The 13,302-nt window shown below is 38.9% G+C and overlaps 1 protein-coding gene across 1 annotated transcript in view; it reads right to left on the bottom strand.

Annotated features, from left to right (window-relative positions):
* Nucleotides 1–13,302, bottom strand: part of TMEFF1 (transmembrane protein with EGF like and two follistatin like domains 1) — a 190,461-nt gene that overhangs the window by 26,572 nt on the left and 150,587 nt on the right. The window contains exon 6 of the mRNA XM_060774632.2: nt 2,671–2,819. Coding sequence (XP_060630615.1) covers nt 2,671–2,819 — 149 coding nt within the window. The remainder of the gene's footprint in view (nt 1–2,670; nt 2,820–13,302) is intronic.

The following is a 13,302-nucleotide window of genomic DNA, read 5'->3' as shown; positions in this document are numbered from 1 at the left end:
GCTTGCCAAGGTAAGGGATTCATTACATCCCACCTTGGAGTTTAAGATCTTCTGAGGAGGCCCTGCTCTTGGCCCTGCCTCTGTCTCAAACGCGCTTGGCGGGGACAAGAGACAGGGCTTTCTCAGTGGTGGCCCCCCCACCTGTGGAATTCACTCCCCGGGGAAATTAGGTCATCTTCATCCCTTCTCTCCTTTAGAAAGAAGTTAAAGACGTGGATGTGGGACCAGGCCTTTGGGTAACTATGCGGACAATGACAATGGTAATGGACTATGGATAAGTTTGATGGAGTACCCAATCACAGAATTCAGCCAGATAACGGCCACCAGACTGGTATTCATTAGTAATTTTAATTGTATTGATTTAATGTTTTAACTATATATAATTATTGTTTTTGTTATGTATTTTATTATGTGTGCATAGAGACATCAAATTGTTGCCGGCAGGAAGCCACACTGAGTCCCCCCCAGGGGGTTGAAAAGAGTGGGGTACAAATATTCGAAATAAATAAATAAATAATAAATAAATAAAGCTGCTAGCTTCAGGAAAGGCTGCTGACCAGAGGGTCAACAGTTCGAAACCATGAATTAGGGTGAGCTCCTGACTGTCAGTTCTAGTTCCTGCCTACCTAGCACTTTGAAAGCATGCAATGCGAGTAGATTAATAGATCAATAGGTACAGCCTTGGCAGGAAGGTAAAAGGCATCCCATGGAGACTTGCTGGCAAAAAGATCAGAGATGTCTATAAACAGCAGGCTCCTTTGGCACGGAAAATGGAACAAGAACACCTCCTCATGGCCGGAAGTTGAGCATCGCCTCCAGATGCCAGAGATAGAAAATCTATGTATTTTATGTCGTTGTTCATGTAAAATACCATTAAATGTTTGCCTTATATGTGTACTGTAATTCGATCCGAGTCCCTCTTGGGAGATAAAGCGGAATATAAATAAAGTGTATAATTATAATTATAATTAAATTGTTATTATTAATCTTATTGCAATGTGATTGTGTATACTTATTTTAATAAATGTGTACTGTAATTCACTCAGAGTCCCTCCTGGGAGATAGTGTGGAATATAAATAAAGTGTATAATAATAATAATAATAATAATAATAATAAAATTGTTATTACTATTATTGTAATGTGAGTGTGTATACTTATTTTAAGAAATGTGTACTGTTATTCACTCTGAATCCCTCCTGGGAGATAAAGCGGAATATAAATAAAGTGTATTATTATTATTATTATTATTATTATTATTATTATTAAATTGTTATTACTATTATTGCAATGTTAGTGTGTATACTTATTTTAAGAAATGTGTACTGTTATTCACTCTGAGTCTCTCCTGGGAGATAAAGCGGAATATAAATAAAGTGTATAATAATAATAATAATAATAATAATAATAATAATACTATTGCAATGTGATTGTGTATACTTATTTTAATAAATGTGTACTGTAATTCACTCTGAGTCCCTCCTGAGAGATAGTGTGGAATATAAATAAAGTGTATTATTATTATTATTAAATTGTTATTACTGTTATTGTAATGTGAGTGTGTATACTTATTTTAAGAAATGTGTACTGTTATTCACTCTGAATCCCCCCTGGGAGATAAAGCGGAATATAAATAAAGTGTATTATTATTATTATTATTATTATTAAATTGTTATTACTATTATTGCAATGTTAGTGTGTATACTTATTTTAAGAAATGTGTACTGTAATTCACTCTGAATCCCTCCTGGGAGATAAAGCGGAATATAAATAAAGTGTATTATTATTATTATTATTATTATTATTAAATTGTTATTATTATTATTGCAATGTTAGTGTGTATACTTATTTTAAGAAATGTGTACTGTTATTCACTCTGAGTCTCTCCTGGGAGATAAAGCGGAATATAAATAAAGTGTATAATAATAATAATAATAATAATAATAATAATAATAATAATAATAATAATACTATTGCAATGTGATTGTGTATACTTATTTTAATAAATGTGTAGTGTAATTCACTCTGAGTCCCTCCTGAGAGATAGTGTGGAATATAAATAAAGTGTATTATTATTATTATTATTATTATTAAATTGTTATTACTGTTATTGTAATGTGAGTGTGTATACATATTTTAAGAAATGTGTACTGTAATTCACTCTGAATCCCTCCTGGGAGATAAAGCGGAATATAAATAAAGTGTATTATTATTATTATTATTATTATTATTATTATTATTAAATTGTTATTACTATTATTGCAATGTTAGTGTGTATACTTATTTTAAGAAATGTGTACTGTAATTCACTCCGAGTCTCTCCTGGGAGATAAAGCGGAATATAAATAAAGTGTATAATAATAATAATAATAATACTATTGCAATGTGATTGTGTATACTTATTTTAAGAAATGTGTACTGTTATTCACTCCAAGTCTCTTCTGAGAGATAAAGTGGAATATAAATAAAGTGTATTATTATTATTATTATTATTAAATTGTTATTATTACTACTATTGCAATGTGAGTGTGTATACTTATTTCAAGAAAACGCAGAGGCTCTGGAGTAACTTAATTCTGTACCTATTTTGACTTCATCAAAATCACACTGAGAGCCATCAACATCCTAGTAAATTGTAACTATCTGGTGTGAGAGAAAAAACTTAGAAGTACCTGAGCAATGTCCAAGGTGCCTGATGTCAATCTGTTCTTGTCTCAGGCAAGAGGCTTCTCGAACAAAGCACGGGTTGTTATAGGAACTTCCATCAGATGCACAAACAGGGTTGAAGCTGTAGCCACTACAGTCTATGTTGCACACACACCTGTAAACACAAAATATACACTTAGTTAGTGACTGCTCACTTCAGACCTCCATAGACAGGTCATTCTTCTATTTGTATGATAGCTTTGGCCTTAGTTTGAGGACCCCTGCCCTAGATCTTTTGCCCATGAGATCATAGAGGTTTGACATGATTATCTTCCAAGTTGTAGTGTAGGATATATTTGTATAGTATGGCTATTACGTCTTTTCCCCCTTTGTCTAATATAGTTTCCAGATGTGATTTTTTCGAAGCAGGTTTTTTTATCAGAGTGACACCATGGACGGTTCAGTAACCATTAAACAAAAAGCTGCCTTATACCAAGTCAAACCACTGGGCTACCTAGCTTGATGTTGTCCATACAATGTGTGGCCCTAGGAATTACTTTTCAGGCTAACCATGCACTTGGAATCTGCATTTTTATTTTTATTCACTTTTTCTTCATAGGAAGCATTACTGGAGGTCGGCTGTGACCAGCAGTGCTGCAGAATTTGAAGAGGCACGAATGGAGGGTGAAAAAGAGAAATGTGCCAAGAGGAAAGCGCATCAAGCCAACCCCAACCGAGACCGACTTCCCCCTGGAAACCAATGCCCTCACTGCGGGAGAAGATGCAGATCAAGAATAGGGCTCCATAGCCACCTACGGACCCACCAGAACACTGATCCTGGAAGACTCCTACTCAGCCAACGAGGGATCGCCTAACGACAATAACAACTGGGACAGGTCTAACAGAAGCAGAAATATTCACTTGTGAAGCAAACACTACATTTCTGAGTGTCAGCAACTGAAAGTGCTCTCCAGTGACCCACCACTCATCCTTAATCAATTCTTTCGTTAACTGTTATATCATTCATTCAATTTATTTCTCAGTAGTGAAAAATTAAATCTTCCCTAAACCAAAACAGATTTGCTATAGTAAAACATCTTAGCTTTAAAAAACTCTTCTATGGAGAAGAGAGTAATAAAAATGCCTTGAAGTCCACATGGAGCTCTTCAGAATATCAGGCTGAGGAGTGTTTGAGGATTTTCGGAAAAAGCCAGGGATTGAATCCGAGACCTTCAGTACATGAAGCTCTGTCATTGAGTTATATTTTGGGTATCAGCCAGCATGTCCACGACTTAAATCTAGAAATAGTTTTCTAAGATCTACAGAGACACTCACTGGAACACCTCAGCAAGCGAGAGTCCAAAAGTGGCAGGCTCAAACTCAGAACCTCAACCAATGGCTGATACCAAATGAGAGACTCCCCCCTGGGCACACAGAAGACTGGGCGACTTGGAAGGCGCTGAACAGACTGCGCTCTGGCACCACGAGATGCAGAGCTGGCCTCAAGAAATGGGGCTACAAAGTGGAATCCACAACATACGAGTGTGGAGAAGAGCAAACCACTGACCACCTGCTGCAATGCAACCTGTGCCCTGCCACATGGACAATGGAGGACCTTCTTGCAGCAACACCAGAGGCACTCCAAGTGGCCAGATACTGGTCAAAGGACATTTAACCAAATACCAAATTTGCAAAATCTGTGTGTTTTTTTCCTTTTTCTTTTTAATCTGTGTGTTTGTTTTGCTCTGTTAGAATTGTAATACAATGGTTGCTGATGACACGATAAATAAATAAATTAATATTATTATTAATATTAATATTATTATTATGCAGGAACAGATGTAGCCCTAGGAATTATTTTTCAAGGTAACCATGCACTTGGAATCTGCATTTTTATTTTTATTCAGTTTTTCTTCATAGGAAGCATTTATGGGACAGGTCTAACAGAAGCAGAAATATTCACTTGTGAAGCAAACACTACATTTCCAAGTGTCAGCAACTGAAAGTGCTCTCCAGTGACCCACCACTCATCCTTAATCAATTCTTTCATTAACTGTTATATCATTCATTCAATTTATTTCTCAGTAGTGAAAAATTAAATCTTCCCTAAACCAATACAGATTTGCTATAGTAAAACATGTTCGCATTTAAAAAAAGTCTTCTATGGAGAAGAGAGTAATAAAAATAACTTGAAGTCCACATGGAGCTCTTCAGGATATCAGGCTGAGGAGTGTTTTGAGGATTTTCCGAAGAAGCCAGGGATTGAATCTGAGATCTTCAATACATGAAGCTCTGCCATTGAGTTATAGTCCCTTTTCTGTAGAAAGACAGGAGGTTTGCGCTTACTTGGAAGGGAAGAAATTGCTAATGAAGACAGGAGCAGAATTCAAAACGATCTTAACAGATTAGAGAGATGGGCCAAAACTAACAAAATGAAGTTCAACAGTGACACATGCAAGATAGGATTTTGGACGGCAAAAATAGAGGAGTATAGTGTCTAGATCCAGCGAAGTCATGCTACCCCTCTCTTCTGCCTTGGTTAGACAACACTTGGAATACTGTGTCCAATTCTGGACACCACAACTGAAGAGAGGTATTGACAAGCTGGAATGTGTCCAGAGGAGGGCGACTAAAATGATCAAGGATCTGGAGAACAAGCCCTATGAGGAGCGACTTAAAGAGCTGGGCATGTTTGGCCTGAAGAAGAGAAGGCTGAGAGGAGACATGATAGCCATGTATAAATATGTGAGAGGAAGTCATAGGGAGGAGGGAGCAAACTTGTTTTCTGCTTCCCTGGAGACTAAGACGTGGAACAATGGCTTCAAACTACAAGAAAGGAGATTCCATCTGAACATTAGGAAGAACTTCCTGACTGTGAGAGCCGTTCAGCAGTGGAACACTCTGCCCCGCAGTGTGGTAGAGGCTCCATCTTTGGAAGCTTTTAAACAGAGGCTGGATGGCCATCTGTTGGGGATGCTTTGAAATGCAATTTTCCTGCTTGGCAGGGGGTTGGACTGGATGGCCCATGAGGTCTCTTCCAACCATATAATTCTATGATTCTATGTATATGTCTGATTTTTTTATTACACACTTTCAAGACTTCTTTCAAGGCAATCTCATCATGGGGCTTTCTTGCCCCTCCTTCTGAGGGCCTTTCCACACAGCCATATAACCCAGGCAGAAAATCCCACAAGATCTGTTTTAAACTGAGTTATCTGAGTCCACACTGTCATATAACCTAGTTCAATGCAGATATTCAGCTCCGTGGAAGGGCCTAAGACAGGATAATCCACTGAGTTTTGATGGCAGAGCAATTATTTATTTGGATTGTTGTAGGTTTATTTTGGGCTATATGGCCATGTTCTAGAGGCATTCTCTTCTGACGTTTCGCCTGCATCAATGGCAAGCATTTATTTAAACAATAAATATATACAAACATTAACATCACTTATATCCACTTTAAAACCAGCTGCTTAAAAACCATCTCAGGACACTATTCTATTATTGCCTCATTGCACTGTCCCAAAGGCTTGGTCCCACAGCCAGGTCTCACCATCCCTCTGAAGGACAGCAGGGAGGGGGCTGATCTAATATTGCCAGGGAGGGAGTTCCATAACCGGGGGCAATCACTGAGAAGGCCTGTCTCTCAAACGTGTCTGTGACGGTGGTGGAACCGAGAATAGGGCCTCCCCAGAAGATCTTAAACTCTGGTCCCCCAGAATTCGTGTCTAACATCCAAATCATAACACCATGCTGGGTATATACCTCTCTGATTATCTTTGTTGTTGTTCATTCGTTCAGTCGTTTCCGACTCTTTGTGACTTCATGGACCAGCCCACGAAAGAGGTCCCTGTCAGCCAACACCACCCCCAGCTCCTTCAGAGTCAAGCAAGTCACTTCAAGGATGCCATCCATCCACCTTGCCCTTGGTCGGCCCCTCTTCCTTTTTCCTTCCATTTTCCCCAGCATCGTTGTCTTCTCTAAGCTTTCCTTTCTTCTCATGATGTGGCCAAAGTACTTCATCTTGGCTTCTACTATTCTTCCCTCCAGTGAGCAGTTAGGCTTTATTTCTTGAAGTATGGACTGGTTGGATCTTCTCGCTGTCCAAGGCATTCTCAACACTTTCCTCCGACACCACAGTTCAAAAGCATCTATCTTCCTCTGATTATCTACTCAACGCTAAAAGTTAAGTCACCTCTGTTCTTTACTGGAACATCCCATGTTAGTAACTCAGGGACAGGCAGAAACTACAAATTATGGATGAGCCTCGCTCTGGGAAAACCTCCTTCATGATCAAGGTGTCCCCAGGTTACAAACATCTGACTTACAAATGACTCATACTTAAGAACAGGGGTGAGACAACAGGAAGAGAGAGAAATCTACCCCTGGTAAAGGAGATTCGCCTCTGAAAGAAGGGGAAACCGTATCTCCACTGCAGCTTTCTGACAAATCCTTGTTTGCACAACAAGCCAAATTTTTCAAAATCCAATTGTCACAGGGACAGAAAGTGAGTTGAAATCTTATTATCAGGGAGGGGAACAGACAGGAAGACAAACACCACAGGGAGTGTTAAATCTTCCCTATGCTATCCAAAGATGGATGGATGGATGGATGGGTGGATGGATAGATAGATAGCTGGAGTTACATGTAATAAAATACATGTTCCAATTTACAAATTCAACTTAAGAACGAACCTACAGAACCTATCTTGTTTGTAACTTGGGGACTGTCTTTATACAGTTTAAAAAAGCATGAAGAGGAAAAGTCTGTAGAGTTTTGTTCCTTCTTAAAAATCAGGACAAAGTTGGTACTTTTGTTGTGTTTAATGCCTACAGCTGAAACAAACCACGGCAACAAAACCTTAATTACTGCTTCTGAAAACTGTGTCATGGAGGTTTGGATTATGCAGGTTTGAAAAACATAATTATGCAATCTGGATTTTGTTGTTCTGTGCCTTCAAGTAGTTTCTGACTTCTAGTGACCTAAGGTGATTTTAACCACAGGGGGTTTTTTGGCAAGATTTGTTCAGAAGAGCTTTGGCATTGCTTTCCTCATAAAGCTGAAAGAGTCTGACTTGCCAGAGACCACCCAGGCCCCTTCTACACTGCTATATAATCCAGATTATCAAAGCAGATAATCCACATGATCTGCTTTGAACTGGATTATATGAGTCTACACTGCCATATAATCCAGTTCAAAGCAGACAATCTGGATTTTATATGGAAGCATAGATGTGGCTCCAGAGGGTTCCATGACCGAGTGAGGATTCAAAGCCTAGTCCAATGCTCACTGGTAGACCTTTCATCCATGTTTCATCTCACAACCAATACAGAGTAGTAAAAGAGAATGTACACAACTGTGTGTATGTGCCTTCAAGTTCCGTGTTGACTTGTGCCACCCACATGAATTTCATAGAGTTCTCTTAGGTAGGGCATACACAGAGGTGACTTTGCCAGTTCCTTCTTCTGAAATATAGCACCTGGTAGACATTGATGGTCTGCCATCACAGTACTATCCAGGACTAACTCTGATTAGCTTCCATGATTAGTCAGGATCTGGTGCCTTTAGAGTATTTAGGTAAGTCTATACATACCATCTTCTTTATATAGTGGGCAAACTGCCCTGACAGCCACGAACTTGCCCTATTTATATCCTTCTCTGGCACCAAAGCTGAATGTAGTTTTATATTGTAGCTTGACAAAATTCTCGGTCACCCACACTTTTTCTATGAGCTGGTGGAGTTGTTGTGTCAGCTCAGGTCCTCCCGCTTTAAAGATTTCAGAAGGGATCCCATCAGGTCCGCTGGCTTTGTTATTTTTTTTTTGTTGGCTGATTGCATTGCTGACTTCTTCCAAACTGGGCAGTGCTGCAAGCTCATCCCTGATTTTTTGTTGCGGGATTTGTGAGAGAACCTCTTCTTAGAGCATGTGCCCAGGCACACTGCATGGCCAAAATCAAAGAAAAGCCATCCCACAAGTCTCAAAAAACAAGGTAAGGAGTCAAGTTTGACCCCCCCCCCCATACCTTCTGCTCTCTCCTCAGAGATGTTTATAAAGCTTCTTGCATAACCTCCCCTGTTACTTCTTCCTCCTATGTAAGTCTCACCATTTGGCCGATGCATATTCATTACTTAATAAGTCATATCAGTTGAGGATTTAAATAAGTGAATAAAGTAGGCTCGCCTGACTAAAAACTGGAAAAGGCTCCTGTATTTTTAATGGTTGCGTGGAAGACGGAATAAGGTAACAAGCAACACTTGCTGAAATTCCCTCTTCTACTCAATCATTAAAGATGCAGGAACCCTTGACTGTTTTAACTCTGGCAGCCCTAAAAATATCACATCCCTTTATACACCATGCTTTTCAACAGAAACATTCACTGGCAATCTGGCAAGTACAAAACAATTATAGCCTGGCTATTTGTTTGTGAACCTAGTGTCAGTTTCCCTCAATTTGGCTTTATTGAAAATATGGCTGTGTGCCTTCAAGTTGCATGTCAACTGATACTAACACCCTAAATTTCATAGCGTTTTCCTGGGCAAGCAATTCTTCCAAATCCTTCCTCTGAAATACAGCCTACAGCACCTGGCATTTATGGGCAATCTCCCATCCAAATACTGCTTAGCTTCCAAGATCAGATAGGATCTGGTGCCTTAGATAAGAGTATTTAGGTCCACAGTACCGTTACTCTAGCAAACAACTGTATACATTTATACAGAAGCCATTAACTGTAGACCACAATAGTACAATATGCAGGTAATTATATATGAAATATAATAATAATTAATATTAACAACATTAATAATTAATATTTATTATTAATATTAATATTATTAATAACAAATATTATTAATAATTAACCATTATTAAAGTCTTGAAAGTGTTAGTTTCTCCGTACAGGCTGTCCCTAAGTTACAAACACCCGACTTACAAGGACTCATAGTTAAGAACAGGCAAAGAGACAACAGGAAGTGAGAGAAATCTACCCCTCGGAAGAGAAATTCACCCCTGAAAGAGATTTTATGGGGAAAACGTGTCTTTCCACTAATGCTTTATCACCAATCCTTGTTTCCACAACAAGCCAAATTTGTCAAAATCCAATTCTCACAGGGACAGAAAGTGAGTTGAAATATTCTGAACAGGGAAGGGCACAAACAGCAAGAAAAACACCACAGGGGGTGTTAACCCTTCCCTATGCTATCCAAAGATAGATGGATGGATGTGTGGATGGATAGATGGAGTAACACTTTAAAAAAAATCTTGTTCCAACTTACAAACAAATTCAACTCTTCTGAACAGGGGCAGAGACAATAAAACGAACACCACATGGGTGTTAACCCTTCCCTATGCTATCCAAAGCGCTCTCTCTCTCTCTCTATATATATGTATATGTATATGTATATGTATATGTATGTCTGGGGTTACACTTACCTATTCCAACTTTCAAACAAATTCAACTTAACAAAAAGCTTAAAGAACCCATCTTGTTTGTAACTTGGGGACTGCCTGTATTTTCTTTTTCTTAAAAATTGTATTAAGAAAATTTTTCAATTACATAAAAAGGGGGAGGAGAGGGGAAGGGGGGTTACAAAACGGGACAGGGAAAACTTGGGTGGAGAAGGCAGGAGGGTAGGGTCTAGGAAAAGGGGTTGTGGTGGTGGGTGAGGGGCAAAGAATAAAAGATGGTGGGGGGAAAGGAAGAGTGGATTCAGGGGGGAACTGAAGGGGGGCAGAGGATTCCCTTCTTCTCATTTCAGGGTTGAATCTTCTCTTTATCACACTTCTTGTATTCATTGTCTTCCTCTTCTTCAAAGGTTGTAGGGTTGAATGCTCTCTCCCTCTAACACAGTGTTTCTCAACCTGGGGGTCGGGACCCCTGGAGGGGTTGCCAGGGGGTGTCAGAGGGGTCACCAAGGACCATCAGAAAACAGCATTTTCTGTTGATCATGGGGGGGGGGGTCTGTGTGGGAAGTTTGCCCCAATTCTATCTTTGGTGGAGTTCAGATGGTAGGTGAACTATAAATCCTAGTAACTACAACTCCCAAATGTGTTCACAGTTGGGCATATTGATATTCAGGCCAAGTTTGGTCCAGATCCATCATAGTTTTGAGTTGACAGCGCTCTCGAGATGTAGGTGAACTACAACTCCAAAACTCAAGGTCAATGTCCACCAAACCCTTCCAGTATTTTCTGTTGATCATGGGAGTTCTGTGTGCAAGCTTGGTTCAATTCCACCGTTGATGGAGTTCAGAATGCTCTTTGACTGTAGGTGAACTAGAAATCCCAGCAACTACAACTCCCAAATGACAACATCAATCCCTTCCCCCCAATCCCACCAGCATTCAGATTGGGGCATATCAGGTATTTGTGCCAAATTTAGTCCAGTGAATGAAAATCCATCCTGCAAATCAGATATTTACATTACAGTAGCAAAATCACAGTTGTGAAGCAGCAATGAAAATAATTTTTGATTGTGAGTCACCACAACATGAGGAACTGTATTAAGGGGTCGCAGCATTAGGAAGGTTGAGAACCACTGCTCTAACATTTATATCCAAATTTCTATTTTTCCTCCTTCCATAATTTTTGTTAACAAAGTCCAATCTACTACTGTTTTATTTGGTTTTTGTCTGAGTTGTTGTGTTAGGATGTCTATATTTTTGATTTCTATCATTTTAATTAACCATTCATTTAGACTAGGGGTTTCTTTTCCTCTCCAATAACGCGCGTAGACTATTCTAGCTGCCGTTATTAAATAGTTGAATAACACCTCTTTATTTTTGTCCAAATCAAAATCTATTATGCCCAGGTGGTAATATTCTGATTTAAATTGAAATTTTATTTCAAGGATTGTTTGGATCGTTTTGTGTATCTCCCTCCAATACTGGTTGGCTATTTCACAGCTCCACCACATGTGGTGGAAGGTTCCTTTTTCTTTTTCACACTTCCAGCATTTTCCATTAAGATTTTTACAACATTTTGAAAGTTTATCCAGTGTTATGTACCACCGAAAGAACATTTTGTACCAGTTTTCCTGGATAATTTTATTTTTCTTGTCCACATTATTTCCCAATTGTCCAAACTTATTGTGTGGCCTATATTGGCCACTCATTTTACCATGCAGTCCTTAATCCTCTCCTTATCAGTTTCCCATTCCAGTAATTTTTATATATTTTAATAATGAATTTATTTTGAGTTTGAAGCGCTTTATCCCAATGAGATAAAGTACATAGCACCAGGAGCTGCCTGTATTTTCAATACTTCAGTTTCATTGAAAAGGACAAAACAACTGCAGAGAGTGAAATAACCTTTTCAAATTTTGACATTTCAATGTGTTCCTTAGATTTTAAGTGCATTTTCTGATGGAAACCAATCATAAGCTTGACAGTTTTAAACACAAAACTACATTTAAGTACTTATTGCAATTTATGATACAATTAGCCGGCCCCTGCCACGTGTTGCTGTGGCCCAGCCTGGTGATCTGGAAAATAAAATAATGAGAAAGTTTTGGTTTCTAATATATGTGATTTATTTATGCTTGTGGGTAAACACTATTTCTTGTGGTTTCTTTGTCAGTGTTGATGTGGAGATTGTCTGGTTTTTCTACTCTGGAACATGCAACATGTAATTGTCCTTCATTAGGGGTCGCTTTCAAATCTATGATACTATATCTCTCTGTGTTTGAATAATATCTATCTATCTATATCTATGGCTGAATGGCTCTTTTGTCAGGAGGGCTTTGATTACGTTTTCTTGCCCTGGTGAAGGGAGTTGGACTGGATGGCCCTAAGTATTTTCTGTTGGTCATGGGGGTTCTGTGTGAGAAGTTTGACCCAATTCTGTCGGTGTGGTTCAGAATGCTCTTTGATTGTAGGTGAACTATAAATCCCAGTAACTACAATTCCCAAATGTCAACATCTATTTCCGCAAACTCCATCTGTTTTCATATTTGGGCATATGGAATCTTCGTGCCAAGTTTGGTCCAGATCTATCATTGTTTGAGTCCACCGTGCTCTCTGGATGTGGGTGAACTACAACTCCCAAACTTCTAGTGTTTTCTCTTGGTTATGGGAGTCCTGTATGCCACGTTTGGTTCAATTCCATCATTGGTGGAGTTCAGAATGCTCTTTGATTGTAGGTGAACTATAAACCCCAGCAACTACAATTCCCAAATGACAAAATCATTTTTTTTGAGTGAAGGACATACATTGGGTAGTTAGGTGTCTTGTGTCCAAATTTGGTGTCAATTTGTCCAGTGGTTTTTGAGTTATGTTAACCCCACAAATGAACATTACATTTTTATTTATATAGACTAGCCGTCCCCTGCCACGTGTTGCTGTGGCCCAGTCTGTTGATCTGGAAAATAAAGTAATGAGAAAGTGTTGGTTTCTAATATATGTAATGTCTTTCTGCTTGTAGGTAAATCGTATTTATTGCTCTTTATTTGTCAGTGTTGATGTGGAGAGTGTCTGGTTTGCCCACCCTGGAACATGCAACATATCATTGTCCTTCGTTAAGGGTCCCTTTCAGATCTACGATACTATATCTCTCTGTGTGTGTGAATCATATATATCCATCTATATCTATGGCTGGATGGCTGTCAGGAGGGCTTTGATTATGTATTTTTCCCCTGGTGAAGGGAGTTTAACTCGATGGTCT

The sequence above is a fragment of the Anolis sagrei genome, chromosome 4, assembly GCF_037176765.1.
Source record: "Anolis sagrei isolate rAnoSag1 chromosome 4, rAnoSag1.mat, whole genome shotgun sequence".
NCBI classification, from domain to species: domain Eukaryota; kingdom Metazoa; phylum Chordata; class Lepidosauria; order Squamata; family Dactyloidae; genus Anolis; species Anolis sagrei.
This window is presented reverse-complemented; position numbering and strand designations above follow the sequence as displayed.